This window comes from Eschrichtius robustus, chromosome 2, assembly GCF_028021215.1.
Source record: "Eschrichtius robustus isolate mEscRob2 chromosome 2, mEscRob2.pri, whole genome shotgun sequence".
Classification (NCBI taxonomy): domain Eukaryota; kingdom Metazoa; phylum Chordata; class Mammalia; order Artiodactyla; family Eschrichtiidae; genus Eschrichtius; species Eschrichtius robustus.
In genome coordinates this window covers 112,538,301-112,559,389 of record NC_090825.1, presented here as the reverse complement: position 1 = coordinate 112,559,389, position 21,089 = coordinate 112,538,301, and the positions used below count along the sequence as shown (strand labels likewise).

The window sequence follows — 21,089 nt, the reverse complement described above, 5'->3', positions numbered from 1 at the left end:
CAATGAGCTACTAACGCCTGGAAAACACTCATTAGTTCATAAAATACTTTGTGACTCTCCAAACTGTCAAAAAGAAAACTGACTTGGCTGCATTTCTGGTAAATAATGCAACATTAAAGAGTTACCTGTATTACAGGTATGACCTTAAAAACCTGTATTACAGAGTGACCTTAAGGCAACATTTTTACATCAAAAACTTTTTAAATAATTCCTTAAAAAATGTATCAAATAAACTTTTAAAACTTTTCTATCTGGAACGCCACCAAGTTATGATTTGAAAAGAACAGAAAAAGAAAAGAAAATCAGCCAAGAGGGCTGGACCAGTGGTCCCAGAAAAGGAAAGGAATCTGACATTAAAAGAACTGTCGTGAAACAAAAATGAGTGCCTAATGGGTAACAGGTAGAAGGCCTGCAGCAGCGTGATGCTCTGTGGAGTCCTGGCAGAACCCGCCGCGGTCCCTCAGGACACCGAGATTTACAAAAGACTGGGTGTGGGTGGTCGAAGCTGTGGAGCCACAATACCGAGTAAGTGCCAACCTCAGCCTCTCCTTGTTGGAGGTGATTTACTAGCGATGCCACAAGTGGCCCATTTCTTTCTCCGACACTTCAAAACTGCCTGCAGAACAGAGGCACAATCAATGCTGTTCTTCTGGGAAGGGTGCCACGGCCCTAAAGATCATCCCATCATACATAACAACTTAGCAGCCAAGTAAGTTGGTCACTGTTAGGAAACATCTGTGTTTAAGGAGTAAGGAAACGAGAGAGAGGAGAAGTCCCTGGTGAGAAAGGGTTTTAGGTAGTGACCTGTAGGAGACAAAAGCACTATGCTCCCCTGGGGCTAAGGGCGCTGACTAGGATCACCTATGTGAGCCCAATCAAGGGGCTTCGTGTATTCAAATTACCTAGGTAACACTGGGAGGGCACTGTAGGAGAGGTACACAAGCACAACCCAAGTCTTCGCCCTCAAGGCACTTATATGTTAGATGCAGAGAGACAAAAGTAAGTAGTCACATTCCTCTGTTGCATGATTTAAGCTGCACTTACATCCTAATCCCGCCACTGGTTCACTGTCAACTTCACCACTGGGCCTCAATAGCCTCATCCGTCCTAGCGCTAATGTTCACAGGTTTAATATCAAAACAAGGCTGAAAGAAAACCACCAACAAATAGGATAATGCAAGGGCTGAATTACAAACAGAACAGACAAGAGACTAATGTCTGTGGCTACAAAGATCTATGTAAGGCACATGAGCTCCACTTCCTCTCCAGTCTGCCCTGCACCCCCATCCCACACAAACCATCCTTCCTATGGCCACTGATGACCTCCATGTTGCTTAATGCGTGATCACCTTTTGGTACTCATCTTACTTGGAGTGTCAGCAGAACTGATTCCTCTCTCCCTTTTTTGAAAAAATTTATTTATTTAATTTGTTTATTTTTGGCTGCATTGGATTTTCATTGCTGTGCACGGGCTTTCTCTAGTTGCAGCGAGCGGGGGCTACCCTTTCGTTGCAGAGTGCAGGCTTCTCATTGCAGTGGCTTCTCTTGTTGCAGAGCACAGGCTCTAGGCTCGCAGGCTTCAGTAGTTGTGGCACGCGGGCTCAGTAGTTGTGGCTCATGGGCTCTAGAGCACAGCCTAAGTAGTTGTGGCACATGGGCTTAGTTGTTCCGCGGCATGTGGGATCTTCCCAGACCAGGGCTCGCACCCGTGTCCCCTGCATTGGGAGGCAGATTCTTAACCGCCACGCCACCAGGGAAGCCCCCTCTCTCCCTTTTAAAACATCATCTTCTTCTGGATTCTGTGTACAACACTGGCCTGATTTTCTTCCTATTTCACTATAAAGTCTTTCTCAGTCTTCTGCCAACACTTCCTCGTCTATCCAACCCCTAAATGGACTGAGTTCTGAGCCCTCTTCTCTTCTCACACTATAATTTCTGCCTGGGTAACCTCATCCATTACATTGGCTTGGTTCCATACACACCTATGTCTCCCCAATTATCTACAACCCAGACACAAAACTACCTTCTTAGGGTTGACACTGGGATGTCTCATAGCAACGCACACGTAACAATATCCATACCAGAAACCTTGATCCCTGCACACCAATCCTGTTCCTTTCCCACACCTCCCCAGCTCAGTAAATGTCCCTTCCAACCACCCAGTTCCTCAGGTCCTAAACCTGGAAGTCATACTTAACACTCCCTGCTCTTCTTCCTCACCACCCATCACCACTCCTCCCTTGTAGAGAAACTTGGGTTTTCTCTTGATATTTTTATTCCCTGTAAGTGTTATGTGTGGCATCATTGGTTCCTGCTCATATAAACTACTAAAAGCAGCTCCAACCTCTATACCTCTCTGCTTCCCCTCTGTCACTATCCAGTCCAGAATCTCCTGCTGTGTCCACCTAGTGATGATGTCTCACCTGGATGAATGCAACAGCCTCCTTACTATTCTCCTCATGTGATTTTTTGCCCCCTCCCACCTCCACTTCATCCTCTAAGTCCTCAAACAGCCTGCCCACTTCCCATAACACCATGGCCTCACCCCTCCTGTCCTCTTCCTGTCACCTTTCTGGCCCGCCATATTGGTGCACGTGAATGTCCTGGCTGATGCTCTCAAGAACATCAATGATGCCAAAGAGATGCAAACACCAGCTTCTTACTAGACTGTGCTCCAAAGTCATCGTCCAGTTTCTAACAGTAATAACGAAGAATGGTTACACTGGCGAATTTGAAATCACTGATGACCACAGAGCTGGGAAAACTGTTGTGAACCTCATGGGCAGGTTAAACAAGTGTGGAGTGATCAGTCCCAGATTTGATGTGCAACTCAAAGATCTAAAAAAATGGCAGATTGCCCATTTGGTTTCATTATACTGACAACCTCAGCTGGCATCATGGACAGAGAAGCAGCAAAACAAAACACAGGAAAGAAAATCCTGGGATTCTTTTCCTAGGGATGTAGTACACACGTGCAAATGAAATGCCTCAATGGACAAAGGAAATAAAAGAAAAAGAAATGCATCAGCTTATCAGTTCCTTAGAGAGGTCTTCCCTGACAGCTCTCCTCCAACTGAATTTGGTTTTCCCATTTTCTCTCTCTCAGCTGTCTCTTCTGCTGGAGAGGCAGTATCCACACTGGCAAATGGAAGGGATTGCCTGGATCAAATCCCAACTCCACTGTGGGGCCCTGGGAAAGTCACTTAATCTAAACTTTGGTACCCTTATCTGTAAAATGAGGTAAATATCCTCTTCAAGACACGGTTTTGTGAGGATTAAATGAATAAATACATGTAAAGTCCTTACAACATAGTGCCTGGCCCAAAGTTGGAGTGTTCATTAAGCATTAGCTATTAGGATGTTTCTTCATGGCACTTACCATAACTGGCAATTATATATGCATTATTTTCTTTGTTTATGCTCTCCCTCCCCTACTATACTATAAGTGTTAGCTCCAGTTCCAGTATGGCCACTAATGTTTTTGCCCCCCTGTCCTTGGCTTCCCCACTTCTTCAGTGAAAGGGACGACTAGCTGACCTCTCAGGTACCTTACAGTTCTAATCTCTAACAGACTAAAGAGGCCTCTTACAGAGAAGTAATGAGAGGTAAGGTTAGAGACTGTGGGCAGCTTTGAAAACCTCTGAGAAGATGATGTCTTGTAAGACGTAACAGAAAGGAACTGGGATTTTCTGAGCAGAGACCAACTTGGTCACAGTAAAACAGCATGCAGGCCAATGAAGGCAGAGAGGGCCTAGAAGTAAAAAGCCACGAGGAAGCTCCTGCCGGAGCGCTAGGGGGAGGAGAGGTGCACCCAGACCAAGCACAGTCCCTGACCAGTTCCTGGTGACTGATCACCAAGATAATTCTTCAGTTTCACGTCTGGGTGCTTGAGAGAATGGTGGTCCTGCTGAGACAAACAAACAAGTTTCTTTTAGGAAACTTTCTTGTAGGAAAGACAGAAAGACAAGCGTTTGCTTTCAGATACCTTAAAGCTGAGGCAATGCTGAACGAGGGAGAGAGCACCACAAGGACCCTCCATGCCAATCTTTAGCCCAGCTCACTGAACCAATCATAGGGCCCTCACTTCCCCCACACATTACAAATAAGATGTGCCCTCTTTCTCCCTGTCCCTGACCTGTGCCACCTGCTGACCCCTCCCCCGTAGCTCCTTCCTTCAAAAAAACCTATCAGACCTATCAAAACTCCCCCTCTCCAGGCAGACTTCCTGGATTACACCTTTCAGCTTCTTAGTATTTCAGATTTTAGTGCCCAGTTAGCATGACAATTTTAAAAATCAACTATCAGGACTTCCCTGGTGGTCCAGCGGGTAAGACTCCGTGCTCTCAGTTCAGGGGGCCCGGGTTTGATCCCTGGTCAGGGAACTAGATCCCGCATGCATGCCACAACTAAGAAGTCCGCGTGCCACAAGTAAAGATCCCGCATGCCGCAACTAAGACCCGGCACAACCGAAATAAATAAATAAATAGATAAATATTTTTAAAAATCAACTATCAATATCTTATACAAGGCAGATGTTCCACCTCCCCAACAAAACTGGGAATTCTTCTGGGCGGGAACGGAATCAGTTGCTTCTTTTGCATCTTCCTCCTTCCACGCCTTGGGCCCAGAGCAGTGCCAGCCCCTCAGTGGTTGCTGGCTCAAGGACCTCACTACGCTCTCTGATCCTGACAGAGCCAGGCCCTCTGGCTCTCAGTGGGGAGACCACGTGGCTCCCAGCCCAGCCCCAGCTGGGTCTGCTCCAGGCACCTGGTGCATGTCCATGGCCAGTGCAGCAGTGGCGAGGACAGGGCATTTGAAGTCAGTTTGATGAATGATATGGTAGAAGGCCACAATCCTGCCTTACTGGCTGAGAGCACAGGAGCAAACTGATTCATTAGTGGCGTTTGCTGTTTTGATAAGACTGATTTTAACGATACAATTAAATGACGTCTGATCAACAGTGATACCCGGGTTGCTCCCGCACAAGCACAGCTTTGTTTGTCCTAGCTGGTGAACAGCCCCTTTCTCAGGGAAGTATTGTCAAACCCATCTAAGGCAGAAAAGAAATCCAACAAGCAGTCCTTGGAAAACAAGATATCTCCCAGAAGAAATCAAAAAATAAACAAAAACACCTTTCTATATCACAGTAGGATCTAAAAATGTTGCTGTGGGAACCAGAGATGAGTCTGGCGCCCACTAACTGTGACATGACCCCGTGTGACCACAGCAAGTCCATGATCACAGTCTGGTTCAGTGTCCTTCTGTAAAATTCAGAGGACTAATTTTAGTGAATTAGTTAGAATGGCCCATTCCAGCCTGGATCAGAAGGGCAATATGATGGTAAATTATCTGCAAAACAGGGAAGAGGATGCATTGCTTTGTTTTGTTTAAAAGGATGTAGAGAAAAGAGCAACACACAGAGAGCTCAAAGCCAGGGTGAGCTCTGGTAGGCCACCTGCCTCCTGAGGTGAGAAAGCCACTGGTCACCACCTGGCCACAGAAACGTGAGTGCAGCGTTGTAGCTGCTGCTCGGAAGAGCTGATAAAGAGTTGATAAAGCCTCTTCATCAGGCAACCAAGGTCCGTATTTCAAAACAGCTGAATGCAAGTTTCTATGTCATGGCCCTAATGCACCAAAACTCTATTGACAAAACTCTTGCTGTGCAAACCTAAACACTATTGATAATGGCTGTACTGAAACAATGGAGTGGCATACCAAAGAAAAACAGAAACAGAACAGAAAACAAGACCAAAATACTTTTAAGTGATTACTTAAGGTCTCCTTAAATTATTTTCCGTAATTATCGAGCCAGCAGTCCATTGTTATTAATTCATATTCAGCCTATTTAAGCGGTACCAGCAACGCAGGCTGAAAACAAATGCCTCAGTAATTTCCTAACTTTTGAGTGTTATTTTCTTGTCAGTTAAATTTAAAGCAGCCCATTTGTGACCACATTATACCAAGTTAATCTCATCTAAAGTGCTTCACAAACCCTAACAGCTACACTAAGGTTTTATACTAATGAAAGCAATTTACATAAATGAAATTTATGTCAATGCATTTCATGACAAATTTTTTATTTTATAATTATAGTACTTATATGATAACATCTGTTGATAGTCACAGTCTAAACCTGGCAAAGATTTAAATCCACAACATTTTCCATGCATCATGTACATTATCTGTGAAAAGCAACAAAAAAAAGTAATGAATGCATTAATCATACCAATATCATCTGCAAAGCATAAATCTGAAATACCTTTCACGTCAGCTCAAACTGCTTTTCATTTTTTACACACCTGATTTTACGCCATCTGTAAAAGGGCAAGACAAAGACTTTTGAGGAAATTATATTTCTTGGCTGTTTGACTTTTACAAAATACTCAGGCGAAGTTGTGTAAACAGAAGGTTTACTATACTACTAAGAAAAAACGATGCAGTTAAAAGTCCATTTTTATTAAAGGATGGTGTAATGACCACAGCATTTTCACATTGCGGTGTGGTGTCATATTTGCATTTTTTACACCTGTTTTACATTTCCCCTCATCTATCTATCACATGTGTTTTTACAAATACACATCAGCTCTAAACCTCTTCTATGACATAAACAGCAGAAGCCAGACTCCAAAGGATAACATTTTAGGCTCTAATTTCCCTACCCTGGTGGATACCAAACCAACGTCCCAGCCACCACCTGACAACATCAGCGTGTCCTGCCTGGGGCTCCCCGGGACTCCAGGAATAACTTCAGAGTGAAAACCAACATGAATACACCACGCAGATATTCTTATTAGCTTCCCAAATTTCAGGTAAAGTTTACTAAAAGGTAGCATCTCTACTCTCTACACCAATGACAACTGTGAACACTTTCTCAGGTTTCTAGTTGGCTAAAAAAGCCCATCAGTGGGCACATGTTAAGAGCAAGCAACTGGTGTGATAATCAGACAAGTTTTCACTTTCCCTGGCTCCCAGACACACAGATAATAGCCTAAACTTTAAAAGCAAAATGACACTTTCTAACCTATATGATGCCAAAGCCTTAGGAACACCCTCACTGAGAGTGTTTCTTTACCCTCACCAGGCAGTGAATATCCACTTTCAAGAGCGCTCAGATGTGACATTTATATTACTGAATTACTGACTCATAACTTAATGAACAATAAAAACTGAACTAATTCGTTCACAAGGAGAGTGCCTGAGACCTCCACCCATGTCCTGCGAGGATCGTTAAGATTTTCATTAACAGTTGTCTGTCTTCTGGTATCAACAAGCCTTTGACTTCACGAAGTGTTTCAGAATGTTAACCATAAGCCTATTATCAAATTCCTCAATAAAACATCTTTACAAAGTAAGTCAGCAACAGTAACTTTCAACTGCTCTACAGCAGGAGCTCCAGGCACAGGAATAGAAACCATTTTACAAACCCCAAACTCACATATGGTGGGTGTTACTGCTCCTAGACACACAGAACCCCACTCCTCCACCATTGTCACCACCGCCGAGGCCATTCAGAAGCCCTCTCCCTACTCCAGCGCCAGAAATCTTTTAACAGCAGCAGTTACATTAACCAAAATGTGCTGAACAAGACATAGCACAAATAGAGCTTGGACCCTGCCCTGTGAGAGATACTCAACTTGGACAAGCTATTAGACTGAACCATGTAAAAGAGCCATTTTTGTAGGTCAAATCTGGCTGAATATCAGCCAGTTCATAAGATTCCATCTAACAAAATTGAATACCCTGCAGGCAGGCACCCCTAATAAAGCACAGACAAGGTACAGGAGCTTCTCCTGGAATGCAGAGAATTACAGTTCTTTCTCACAAAGCTCAGTCCCTCTCTCATGAATCAAACCTGCTCTCCATTACCAAGTGGAAACTCCTTATCTCCTCCACCCAGAACTCTTCATTCACCCAGAAGGTACCAAACTAGGTCAGCTGCCCCACCCCCACTCTTACCTATTCCTGATACTAAGTTTGTTTCTGCGCTGAACAGGGGTGGTCCAGTATCCAAGAATGAGAGACTGGGGACAGCCTTCCCAGGGGGCTGTGATGCCGCCTGGCCCACCTGGGCTCCTGCCCTGGAGGGCTCCACCTGCTGGCATCTGAAGTAGCTGTTGCCTGGGTTCAAAGCCTCATCTTCTAAACCTGCTTCCAAAGCATAAAATTTCCTCTGATTTTTTTTTTTTTTTTTTTAAATTTTTGGCTGCTTTGGGTCTTCGTTGCTGCCCACAGGCTTTCTCTAGTTGCAGCGAGTGGGGGCTACTCTTTGTTGCGGTGCGCGGGCTTCTCACTGCAGTGGCTTCTCTTGTTGCAGAGCATGGGCTCTAGGCACGTGGGCTTCAGTAGTTGTGGCTTGCAGGCTCAGTAGTTGTGGCTCACGGGCTCTAGAGTGCAGGCTCAGCAGTCGTGGCACAAGGGCTTAGTTGCTCCACGGCATGTGGGATCTTCCCAGACCAGGGCTCGAACCCGTGTCCCCTGCATTGGCAGGCGGATTCTTAACCACTGCGTCACCAGGGAAACCCATTTCCTCTGATTTTGTAAGCTTCCCACTTGTCCCCACATGACAATGCCTAACAAAATGTATCTTTATGGAAGGCTCACACCCACATTTCTAACTGACATTTTGTTCTTTCAACACTATCACCCTGCAGTTGCCAAACACCTAAGAATACGTTTACATGTCACTCAGAGACCTCTCCCTCCTTATGTCTACATGAACAGAAGAAAAGCAAAACTCCTTTACAAATGCCAACCCCACCCTAAGTCCAAGTACTCCAAGTGTCGCAACTTCCTGCCTCGGCCCTGGCACTGCCATGCTCGGAATACTCATGGAGTCTCACCATTACCTTTGCACCGCCACCGAGGAAAGACAGTGGGCTAACAGCAACCAAAACCCAGGGCCACTTCATCCACCTACGCCATTAGGATCCCTCGGGAATTTTCACATTTATATTCGCTAAGTATTTGCGCCAATCTGAGCTATCAAATGCATGTGGACTCTTTGGAACTAACCATATCTTGGAATAAAACCTCTAAGAGGAAAAAAGTCCAAATATATTTTACTAGCTACTTCTTATGGTAAAACCTAGAATAACCCAAAGCTTTGAGAAGTAGCTTTTCCATCCAGGGTCAATGAAAAGGTTTCTAAAATGTATGGTTCAATTTCTATAGTAATAAAAGAAATGGATTCTAAAGCAAACTTATAATACCATTTCACACACGCTACATAAGCAAACCACTTAAAAACTGTAACACTCCGGACTTCCCAGGTGGTCCAATGGTTGAGATTCCGTGCTTCCACTGCAGGGGGCGCGGGTTCCATCCCTGGTTGGGGAACTAACATCCCACACGCTGCAAGGCACGGCCAAAAAAAAAAAAAAACAGTAACACCCAACAAGTGTAATCTTACTCCTGAAGGTTTACTGTAAGTAAAAAGACAAGACTATGTAAAGAACTGGAAAATGTTCTTACCCTATTGAGCAAACAAAACAGAACATTTTTTACCTATATATTCAGCAAAGACTAAAAAAAAAATACATGCTAATACCCAGTGTGAAGTCTCATAGAGGAGATGGGGGTCATCAGTTCTGACCACAGCTCCCTCCAGCGTGTAAAGCTGAGGCCAGGAGAGGTGCTGTCACATGCAGCACAGTGGGCCTCCCCTAACTCCTGCTAAGGGCAGGGCTGCAGTGAGGGAGACATGGTCTTAGCAAGGCATACACACGCATGTGGAAATGCCTGCTCACAATAAAAAGTTACAGGTTCACAGGCTAGAGTGGACATCTTCTCATACCCATCTGGCATACACAGGGGACGGTACCTAGAAGATAAATTTCTAGATTCGTACAATGGGTATTGTTGGACAATGGGTATTCTAAAAGTTGATAGACATCACCCAATTGCTCTCCAAAAAGGTTATATTACTTGACACTCCGACCTCTTCACTCTCCATCTCCCACATCACGACTGCACTTCCCTCCTCACCAGCTTAGACTCCAAAGTCCAATGTTTTGACCCTCCCTTGCACACATCCTTAGTTTCCTTGCCCCCTGTTCCTCCACTGTACTCATCTGGCAAAGTTCAGCCCTTGTTAACAGCTCATACAACTCAATAACAAAGAAAACAAACAACCCATTCGAAAAATGGGCTGAAGACCTAAATAGACGTTTCTCCAAAGAAGACATACAGATGGCCAACAGGCACATGAAAAGATGCTCAACATCGTTACTTATTAGAGAAATGCAAATCAAAACTACAATGAGGTACCACCTCACACCAGTAAGAATGGCCACCATGAAAAAGTCTACAAATAACAAATGCTGGAGAGGGTGTGGAGAAAACGAAACCTTCCTACACTGTTAGTGGGAATGTAAATTGGTGCAGCCACTATGGAAAACAGTTTGGAGGTTCCTCAAAAAAACTAAAAATAGAGTTGCCATATGATCCAGCAATCCCACTCCTGAGCATATATCAGGACAAAACTATAATTCAAAAGGATACATGCATCCCCCGATGTTCATTGCAGCACTATTTACAATAGCCAAGACATGGAAACAACGTAAATGTCCCCTGACAGATGAATGGATAAAGAAGATGTGGTACATATCTACAATGGAATATTACTCAGCCATAAAAAAGAATGAAATAATGCCATTTGCAACAACGTGGATGGACCTAGAAATTATTATACTAAGTGAAGTAAGTCAGAAAGAGAAAGACAAATATCATATGCTATCACTTATATGTGGAATCTAAAATACAACATAAATGAACCTATCCACGAAACAGAAACAGACTCAGAGACATAGAGGACAGACTTGTGGTTGCCAAGGAAGAAGGGGGTGGGGGAGGGATAGACTGGGAGTTTGTGTTTAATAGACGCAAACTATTACATAGAGAGTGGATAAACAACAAGGTCCTACTGTACAGCACAGGGATATCCTGTGATAAACCATAATAGAAAAGAATTTGAAAAAGAATATGTATGTGTGTGTGTGCGCGTGCACGCGTGTATACAGCTGAATCACCATACAGCAGATATTAACACAACATTGTAAATCAACTATACCTCAATAAAATAAATTAAAAAACAAAAAAAAGTTCAGCCCTTGTTAAGCCCAACCCTGCACCTACTCCAAGCCTGTGCCCAAGCAGCTGAACATGGCTGGACAAAACACACAAGATCTTCACCTTAAATGTTCGCCCATAAATCTCCAGTGACACTGAGAACTGCCCAGCAACCGACCACATTTCACAGTTCCTTCACTGTCTTAGTCTCTAAGAGGACTATTTCATGCCTTTTCCTATTTTCCCAGATCTCCAACACTCCTCCCTCCCACCCCGACTCATTCTCAACTGATGACTTCACTAAAAAAAATAGAAGCAATCAGAAGAGAAAACTACCTCTTCTTCCCAAGACAAACGTGGCAACCTACCTGCATCTGTACACATACACTCAGCCTCTTTCCTATCACAATGGATGTACCGTGCCTGCACCTCCACCTGCCCCCTTTTGCCGATCCAGGACAATCATCCCCTCTGACGGCTCTCAAACTGTTATCCCCAGCCTGAACTCTGACCTCATATCACCAACTGCCGATCCAATATTGCCACTTGGGTGACTGGTAAGTATCTCAAACCTGACATGTCCAAAACGGAATTCTTAATTCCCTACCCTGCTCTCCACTCCACTTTCCCCAGCCAAGTAAATGGTACCAGTGGCACCACCCTTTACCCTACAGCTTGAACCAAAACCTTGGGATCATCCTTGACCCTCTCCTTCCCCCACATCCAATCTAACAGCAAGTCTGGACTGTTCTATCTTTAAAATAAATGAGAAATCCTGCGTTTCTCTCCACATTCCACTGCTTCCCCCATAGTCTCTCACCATCTCTTGCCTAGCCTATCACATGGCAACCTATACATTCTGCCTGCTGCCACTCTTGCCCTTCTACCATCTGTTCACAGCAGAACAGCCAGGGTGATCTTTTTAGAACAAAAACTGAATAATGGCACTTCACTGCCTGAAATCCTCCAAGAGCTTTCCTTCACAGAATAAAATCCAACTCCTTGCACAAGGCTCCAGTGCTCTGGCCCCTCCCTCTCTTCGGCCTCTTCTCCTTTCTGTCCACTCCAGAAACTGGCCCCCTGGCTCTTCCTCAATCACACCAAGATCACTCCTGCTCCAGGAATTTGGTACTTGCTGTCTCTCCACCAGAAATGCTCTTCCTTCGGTCTTCACACGCTCAGCTCCCTCACATTACACAGGCCTCAGATGTTCCCTCCCCAGAGAGGCCTTTCCAGCCCCCCCCATCTTAAATAGTGTGCTCACCCCTCTGTCACTCTCCATCCCAATATTCTACTTTATTCTCCCTCATGACTTAGTCACTATGTGAAGTTATATTATTTGTTCATTTGTTTATTGTCTGTCTTCTCTGCTAGAAAGGGAGCTACATGAGCTTAGAATAGTGCCTGGCACAGAGAAGGTGCTTAATAAATATCTGTTAATGAATATTACTTTTACAATAAAAATTAAACTACTTTAAAAAACTTTAACTGCTTGTACAATTGCCACATTGTGAATAAACTATACATATGGAGAAAGACTAGAAGAGAATAGGTAAAAAGATGGAAGTAGTTGCAATGGGAAAATTTTTATTTACACCATCCTATTTTAATGTTTTATATCACTGCTTTATAATTTTAAAAAATACCTTTTCTGTATTGAAAAATAAATGAAAGATAAGTGAGGATCCATCAGTGCCAGAGGGTCATCACTCTAAACATTAGTTGCGAAAAAGGGAAAAGCAGCCCTGACACCTGGGAGCTGGCCTGGACTACCACCTAGGCCTCCAAGTTGCTAGGAGCCAGCCGGGTACTCAAACCTAGGCCTCAGTGCTGAACAGCAACAGCAACATCAGACAAGGCCACTCTGTGACCATGAAGGATTAGGACAAAAATAAAACCACTCTTGTAATGATTATTGTAATCATGACAATAATGTAATGCGGAGTATCACAGATATCACTCTGCAATGATATCTCAACACAAAACACGAACATTGTCCAAATCACAAAATACCAAACACCCACCTCTCCTGGCTAATAAGTGACTGTTGCTTCTTTACCAGTTTCAGCTTTGGCCCCACTTTAGTCCATTCTCCCTCTCGGTAAGATTTATTAAAATAGTGAATCATAGAAGAGCCCACGTGCAGACAGCACCCAACCCAGAGCAAAGCTCTGATCCTTAAAGACTCCAAAATCACCAACACCAGCTCAAATCCGGTAGTAAGTCTTTCCAACACCGTCTTCCTGAGATGCCCCACAGTTCCCTATGGTGTGCACCCTTCCTCACCGCAACAAGCAATAAGCCTAACTTGTTCAGCTATTGGTATGTTCCTGGTGGTCTTTGGCTGGTGGGCACTGACACTTGTCATGACATCAGTTGCCACTACAGGCCATTACATGCAGAAGTCATAGGAGCCTGGCTAGAAAACCAACCCCAGGATATAATATCAGTGCTGGTTCTCTGGATACATTCCCTGACATCAGCTGATTTCCTTGTCGTCTGCCTCTTTCTCCTAAAAGGTGAGTGGGGAGGTGGGGGGAAGCCAAGAAAATTAAATGTCCTGGTGAATAACGTTACAATTAATCAAGGATACCCTGCACAGCTTCCCTTCCCCCCACCATTTCCGAAAGTACCCTGAGCACAAGGTTAGAGTGGGGCTGGATGACTGGCTCATGGGCAGAGTCTAAGGCAACACTACTCAAGTACTTTAAGCCACATGTTCAAGCCCAATAAATTAGCCCAGGCTTAAAGAATTTTAATAAGCTTGGAAAATGCTACCTAGAGCTTATGCACAAGCTTACTGTACCAATAGGATTCCCTGCCACCAGCCACAGAGTGCTAAGCCCCTGACAAGAGCCATTGAGCATGTGGGGCAGCAGGGACAAGGAGTCGGCTTGGTCCAGGTTTCCTCAGGAGCTAGAGACACAGCAGAAGGCTGGTAGCCAGATGGATGGAGACCAGAATAGGGCATGCAGCACAGTGGAGCCAACGGCATTTACTAGGAAAACATGTCAAGGTTTCTTTGGTGGAAATCTGGTCCTCACACACCCTTCCAGAAATGAGCAAACACTGTAATCAATGTCTGCATTTATCAAATGCTTGTTTGTACCCAGAACTGTGTTATGTACAACAGACAGTTATTTAAGCCAACGGGATCTCTGCCTTCTAGATGCTGACACCTAATATAAATAAAATCAATAAATCTGTCCAGAGGATTATCAAACTAACTGAACAATCATGGAATAGTCTAAAGCACTGACCTTATATAAATGCAATGGAGTAAGAACTGATGGGAGATGACTCTCTAAACAGGGTGGGGCCCTAATGGAACAGTTCCCCTGTTAAGGCTGAATATCCAAGGCAGGGACCAGCTTTTAAGAAAAGCTTCAGGACTTCCCTGGTGGCGCAGTGGTTAAGAATCCGCCTGCCAATGCAGGGGACACGGGTTCGAGCCCTGTTCCGGAAAGATCCCATAGGCTGCGGAGTAACTAAGCCCGTGCGCCACAGCTACTGAGCCTGCGCTCTAGAGCCTGCGAGCCACAACTACTTAAGCCCACGTGCCTAGAGCCCATGCTCTGCAACAAGAGAAGCCACTGCAATGAGAAGCCCGCACACCGCAACGAAGAGTAGCCCCCGCTCACCACAACTAGAGAAAGCCCACGCGCAGCAACGAAGACCCAACACAGCCATAAATAAATAAATAAATAAATTTATTTATTAGAAAGAAAGAAAAGCTTCAAGGGCTGGCTATTGGGCTTGGAGAAAATGAGCCAATCTGAGAAGAGGGTGCAGCTTGGGAGATGATTTAGAGACAGAAATGCAACTATAAGGAGAAAGAAAACTTGACAACCATCCAAGAAAAGTAGGGGAAATCAGTCAAGCAGGTGTATATTTCTCAACCGTTTCTACTCATGTCCCCTTCTGATCAGTATAAAAAGCTCACACTCTCTGTTAATGTTATTCAAAATTTGAAAGGAAATTAAATATCCTAACCAACACCAAATCAGAGCAATAGTGGTTTCAGAATCTGATTTTCCAAATCACGCAAATCACCCTCTTCCCCTAGAGCTGAGAATCACCCAGTTGGGTGGTAGCAACTGTCAACAAGGAAGGAGTAACTATCACTGAATTCTTAAGGAAGAAAGGATTTGGATCTTGGATCCACAGGGCACCAGACAACCAGTAGTATTAGAAAGAGTTACAGCCTAAGGTGACAAAAATAGACCATGGCACAAGCAGGAATATGTAATAATTACCTGATTAAAATTTTTGAAAGAGAACTCTTTGTAGATGGCATCTCTCTCACTTAATTCCGACCATCCTGCTGCTTTAAGGTCAAGTATAACTCGGTTCCTCTCCTCTGCTGTCAACCAGTGAGCATCTGCTGACTATGAAAAGAACACATTTAATACCTGAAATGTAGAGGTTTGGTTAAATTCAAATAAATTTACTGCTCTTTACCTTATGTAGAGATGTGGAAAAAAAGTCTTAAGGGCAACAACTTCTAACCATCTTTGATTCCTTTGTTCTCAAAATACAAAATTCTCAAAAAACAGACAAAAACAAGGCTAGCTCTGTACAGAATAAGCTGTCTCCATTGTATGTGGGTTTATCACCCCTTACATATGACTCAAACTGTACAATTCAGCTTCTCTGGTTTATTACAGACACAGCTGAGATCAACCATTTGTCCATCTTACCAAAGATCATCACCAATGGCCAGCACTCCAGGACTTGGGAAACTGCGGCAAACACACCCACCCGAGGAAACCCTGCAAGTCCATCGGCAGAACCAGGATTGGAACCCAGGGCTCTAAACTCCTGGTCTGCTGCTCTTTGGATGGTCCCACAGCACCTTAGTAGCCTTCAGTCCTTACTCACATGAGTCTCAACTATCTGGGTTCACCATCCCCTTTCAATTGTAATGAAAACCAACCCTCAAAGAGGAAAAAACAAATGCACATTTACAGGGGATTTTGTGTAATAACTTCTGGGTGTCCACAGACCCTCTGGACTACAGGTAAAAAGTCCCTGCTTTAGTGGAGTGAGTTTTCTCAGAAACACCGGTAAGACAAACTCCCTCAACTGTCTGGCCAGAGCACTGCCCAGTCGGAAGCACTTGTGCGCAACTGTCCACCTCGTTCCTACTCATCCTGGTGATGATATTCCCAAATCCGGAATTCTATTGGTTAACAGGCCCACACTTTCCATGCTATTTGTTTTTTAACTGAAAGAACTCTAAGCAGCATGTCAGACAGAAGATAAGGACACTCCAGGAGAAGTCAGAAGAGCTATGCTCTCGCTCTGGCATTAAGTGCCCACCAGTACCTCCTGCCTTCCCTATATGCAGGGTTACTATCGTCTCAGATGAGGGAGGGACTGGCACCCAGAAAGACTGAACTAATGTGAGGGCTCCTTATCAAAGGGCAACCGGGGGCTGAGCTGTATCCTCTGCCATGAAACTTCAACTCATTCCCACTTCAGAAATCCTACAACCCTTTATCACGGACATCAATGCAATTAAGAAGGCAAAGTAAGTAACCTTAAAGACAACTTATTCTACAAGGAGGACAAAAGGATGCTAATGAGCCAATTTTCTAGTTTCTCTTCCTTGCTAGGCCAGCTTCCCTTCCCTACAACTAACAAAAGAGAAAGTGAGAATACCTCTTAATTAAAGAAAAACATTTAAAGGCTTGTTATCAAAAACCATTTACTATTAAAAACCAATGTATCGATTAGCTTTACAATGACAGCTCTGAAAAATTTCACATGAAGACCTGCTACAGGAAATAAGCTAACATTTTTATTAAATAAATATTTTAACTCAACTCAAACTATTTTGGAATCACTGAGTAGCTGCAAAGAAAACTATGAACCATGTTGTGGGCAATGCCGCAGTCACCCGGAGTCTGTGGAGCACACGCTGAGCTGTTTTCCTCCGCCCTCTCCACCATCCACATCCCCAGTGAGGTCAATGTGTGCTCACCACAGATGTCTGCCTAGGAACAGGGACCGTGTTCAGGACTGTGAAATGGAGTCACTTCACCTACATAACACAAATGGTCCCCTTGGGGACATACCCTCTGCAGAACCCTTTGTGGTGGACTTTTTTTTTTCCTGTGGGAGGTGTGGGGAGAGACAGGGGAAAGCATAGGATTTGGAGAGCAACCTTGATTCGAAGCCTAGCTTGGTTACTTTCAGCTGTGGGTGCTGAATTAATCACTTAGCCTCTCACTGAGTAGCAGCGTTCTACAGTGGGGATGTTACAATATCCACCTGCGCAGATTTTTTAAAGGCTTAAAGAGATCTTAAGTGTGAAGGCACCCAGCAGGGAGCCTGGCACGTGGCAGCCACTCCAATCGCGGCTGCTCATTCATCCCTACCCAAACCCCATAATTTTACTTGATCACCAGCTCCCTAGACACAGGTATGCCTTGGTACACGCCTAGGTGACAGTAAGCACTCATCTTGTTCTCACCGTAAACTGCCAAATGGGCTCTGGCAAGCAATCTAAGAAAATGAAATGGTGAGTTTAATGCAGTATTTTCCCACTAGGTGGTGCTGCAAGTTAAAAATTTCCCTGGAGTTAACTTACCTCCCAATATGTTAACTTCTAAAGCGGGGAAACGGACAGGACGCCCCTCGGAAGAGGAAAGAATCAATGTGCAACCAAAAAAATAATTTATTGGTAATTCCTCAAAAAAATTAACACCAAGGCAAATGAGTTAATTCAACATTCAGTGCCCCGTTCACAGCAAGCGAGCCGAGACGGAGACGGTGCCTGCTCTCACCGAGCGCACAATCTAGAGGACCCAACGCCACCTTAATCACATGAAGAGTACCTAACCGTGAAATATTTTCACCACTACTTTTCGTATTCACTTTTTTTTTTTTTTAACGAAAGTCGTCCTGGTTTGTTTTCCGGTTGGCAATTTCGTAGGCTACGACGAAATTCTAGGCCAAGGGAAAACTGTCAGATGCTGCGGCCACCCTTGTCTCAGACCAGCGCGTCGGGCAGGTGCCAGGTGCCCAAACGTGGCTACCCAAAGTCCGAGCCCGAAGGCCCGGCCCACTTCGGGGCCTGCCCCGGTCCCTCCGGCCCTCGGCCGGCACGCCGGGGCCTCGCCCTCCTCCCGCACCGCGAGCCCTCGGCACTCACCATGGCCGCGAGGCTCTGGCTCCTGCCCCGCAGCGCCGCGAACCAACGCCGCGTCGCCCCTCGCGCCCCCAGCGCCGCAGCCATAATCTCTGGCCGAGGGCTGCCCGGCGCGCTGCCTGCCCGCCCCTGCCCGGAGTCAGGGGCCGAGCGGGCAGCTCCCAGCCACGGCCCAGGACTTCCCGCACAACCCGGCCCCGCGCCGCGCAGGCCCAGACGCGGCCCTGCCCCGGAAGGCCCCCAGGTGCTTCAGTGGCCGGCGACGCTGCTGGCATCTAGGCGGACGCGCGGCAGGCCCCCGGCAGGCCTCCGCAGGCCCAGATGCTGTCATCCCCGGCTCTGCGGCCCATCCCCGTCATCCCCGCGTTTCCCGCCTGTGCGAGAGCGGTAGGCGGCCTGGCGAGGCGATGAGGATGGACCTCAGCTTCGCTCTCCGGTGTCCGGGCTTCGGGTTGTCGCCGACCGTCTGACCGCGCTGGGCTCCCTTCTGGGCGGTGGGGCGAACAGTCTGCGCAGGCAGGGGCAGGAACAGATGAGCTGCAGAGGGGCGGGGGGTGATTGGGGACCACTCCCCTCTGCTCGCGGTTGAGTGAACCATATTGATCCACATAAGGGCCTTATAAGGCAGGGAGCCGCCGGTTGGAAAGTGAGCTCGGCTCTGTTATTTGCCCTGGGCAAACTGGCTCATCTGTCTTTGCCTAGATAAAATAATTTGGAAAACCTAGCTCATAGTGCTCTCTAAAAGGTAGCACACGCACGGTACACAGTTAGGCACCTCGGAGATACATGTGGACAGATTCAGATAAATTTTTTTTTATATATTTATTTTTCGACAAAAGTAGTATTCTTTCTTTTTTATATTTGTATTAGTATTTTATTCTCTTATCATCATTCCTCCTTTTTTTGCCTTTTTTTCTTTTTGAGGTGTAATTCACATACCATAAAATTCACCCTTTAAAGTGTACAATTCAGTGCTTTTTAGTATATTCACTTGTATCTTTTTTTACTAAATAGTTTAAGCAAATTAATAATATAAGCACTTTTGCAGAGGACATAGCAATACACTCAAGAATATTGTTTTAAAACGAGTCCATTTAAGTTCAACTTAGCAGTCGCTAGCATTTGGTTTTATTTCTCATGTGGACTTGGAAAAAATAAAGCCTTTTTACCCAAAATAGTCTAAAATTCAGACTTAAGGCCCAACCCATCTTCTTCACTTTTGCCCACTTGATGAAAACTCAGCAATCTTGCTGTAGACCTTCATCAGATATCTCTGGTCTCAAGGCATTTATCTAAGACATTCTAGTTTCCTTTGCCTGATGCCTTAGGTGGACAGAGACAAGGGTTGGAATTAGAAATTGTATTTCCAATATTTACTTTGGGTTTTTAGGATCATGAAAAATGCTATAGAAACTTGCTCATTAAAGTGAGAACTGAGAAATGAACTGGTAGTTGTGAGGTAACAAGTTGGAGACCCCTCATCATTTTCAGTAGTTTGCTTTCATCATTCTCCTTCCCTAACACCACTGTACGAGACTGTGGCATGTCAGCTCCAGTCATGAAAGCAGCAGCAGGATGCTAGTTAGGGCCCAGGGGAAGTGATGCCCACCAGTAGGGGCTGTGAATGCCCTGCCCTCACATGTAGGTCTCTTAGCAGGATTTAAGTCCCTTAGCAAAGATTTACTGGCCACATCCTCTGTAATGGACACTGTTGAGAAAAGCAGTCTCCTGCTCACAGTCTTTCACGTAAGAATAGGCCTTGGACCTGGAACACTTCCTTACCAAAAAAGAGCCCACACAGACTGTGCCAGGCTTATCAGCCTGTGAAGGTATCCTTCCCTGTTTCAGACTGAATGTGTGCTCCTTTGTTCTGCTTAAGCATGGATGTCAATGACCTTGGGGCACACAATGCTATGGCACTAGAGGGGTGCTCTTTAGACATAGGCTGGGGGTGAGGGACACCCATGAGCCACTCTGCACACTACTGTGACTGATCTTGCTGTCTCTAAGTGAATAAAAACACTTCCACCCAGTGCTTGACCATGTGGTTTTCCTTGGCAACTCTGATACCAAGAAGTCATGGACAGAAGTGTTTGGACTTATATCCCTGGTGGCTGGCATTGTGGTGATCCTTGCTGTCCTCCATGTACTTGCAGTCCCCTCCTGGCATTGGTTCCTGGGACACGGTGTTCTCGACAGACATGCTTGGCTTGGGGTGGTTTAGCTGGTCTTGGACCACTTCCTTCCCCCGTCTACTTCCCTTTCCCTCAACACCAGTGCTTCCCGGCTGACCCCCTACACTTGAACCCCCCCTCCAGGGAGCAGCCCTGCTCCACATTTCCCTCCAGGGGAAACTCTGTAGCTTGTCCGAGCTAAGTGTCGGAAGCAAAGCCATGGATCTGCTGGTCATCCTGGGAGCCTTTCCTCACCCTCCAGACTAGAACAGGGCCCCATTACATATCAAACAATATGGAAATTCCTGTATCCTTGATAGGATAACTCCCACTCTTGGAATTTGCCCCCGAGGAAATAAGACTATATACACAACCATAAATCCAGCAAAAGAGGACAGGTTAGATAAGTAATGCTGAATCTATTCAAAGGCCTATTATGTAGCCACGGTTAGGAAAACTATTACCAACAGTGAAATATTTATCATCTGTTAAGCAAAAGAAGAAAAAAAAAGACACTATCATGACTACAAGTATGGGAAACACACATAAGAGAAAGACTGGAGTGATGGGCATACGATGGTTGCCTGAGCCATGGCAGAGAGGCAGGACTGGGTACCAACCCACATAGAGTCTCTGGAGTCAGAATGCTTAGGTTTGAAGCTGGGTTCCACCACTGGAAGCTGTATAACCAA

At 45.3% G+C, this 21,089-nt stretch overlaps 1 protein-coding gene and 1 pseudogene across 3 annotated transcripts in view; one reads left to right on the top strand and one right to left on the bottom strand.

Annotated features, from left to right (window-relative positions):
• PCBD2 (pterin-4 alpha-carbinolamine dehydratase 2) overlaps positions 1–18,443 on the bottom strand; it is a 47,739-nt gene extending 29,296 nt beyond the window's left edge. The window contains exons 1-2 of one of the 3 annotated variants that reach the window (XM_068534429.1): positions 18,227–18,443; positions 15,324–15,455 (exon numbers count right to left, since the gene is read on the bottom strand). In XM_068534429.1, the coding sequence (XP_068390530.1) occupies positions 15,324–15,455; positions 18,227–18,310 (216 nt within the window). In that variant the 5' untranslated portion in view covers positions 18,311–18,443. Of the gene's footprint in view, positions 1–6,259; positions 6,315–15,323; positions 15,457–18,226 lie in introns of those variants that run through there. The other 2 variants (XM_068534431.1, XM_068534430.1) reach the window with 2 other exon arrangements.
• On the top strand, positions 2,586–2,957 carry LOC137755279 (small ribosomal subunit protein uS8-like; annotated as a pseudogene).
• Positions 18,444–21,089: the final 2,646 nt, after the last annotated feature.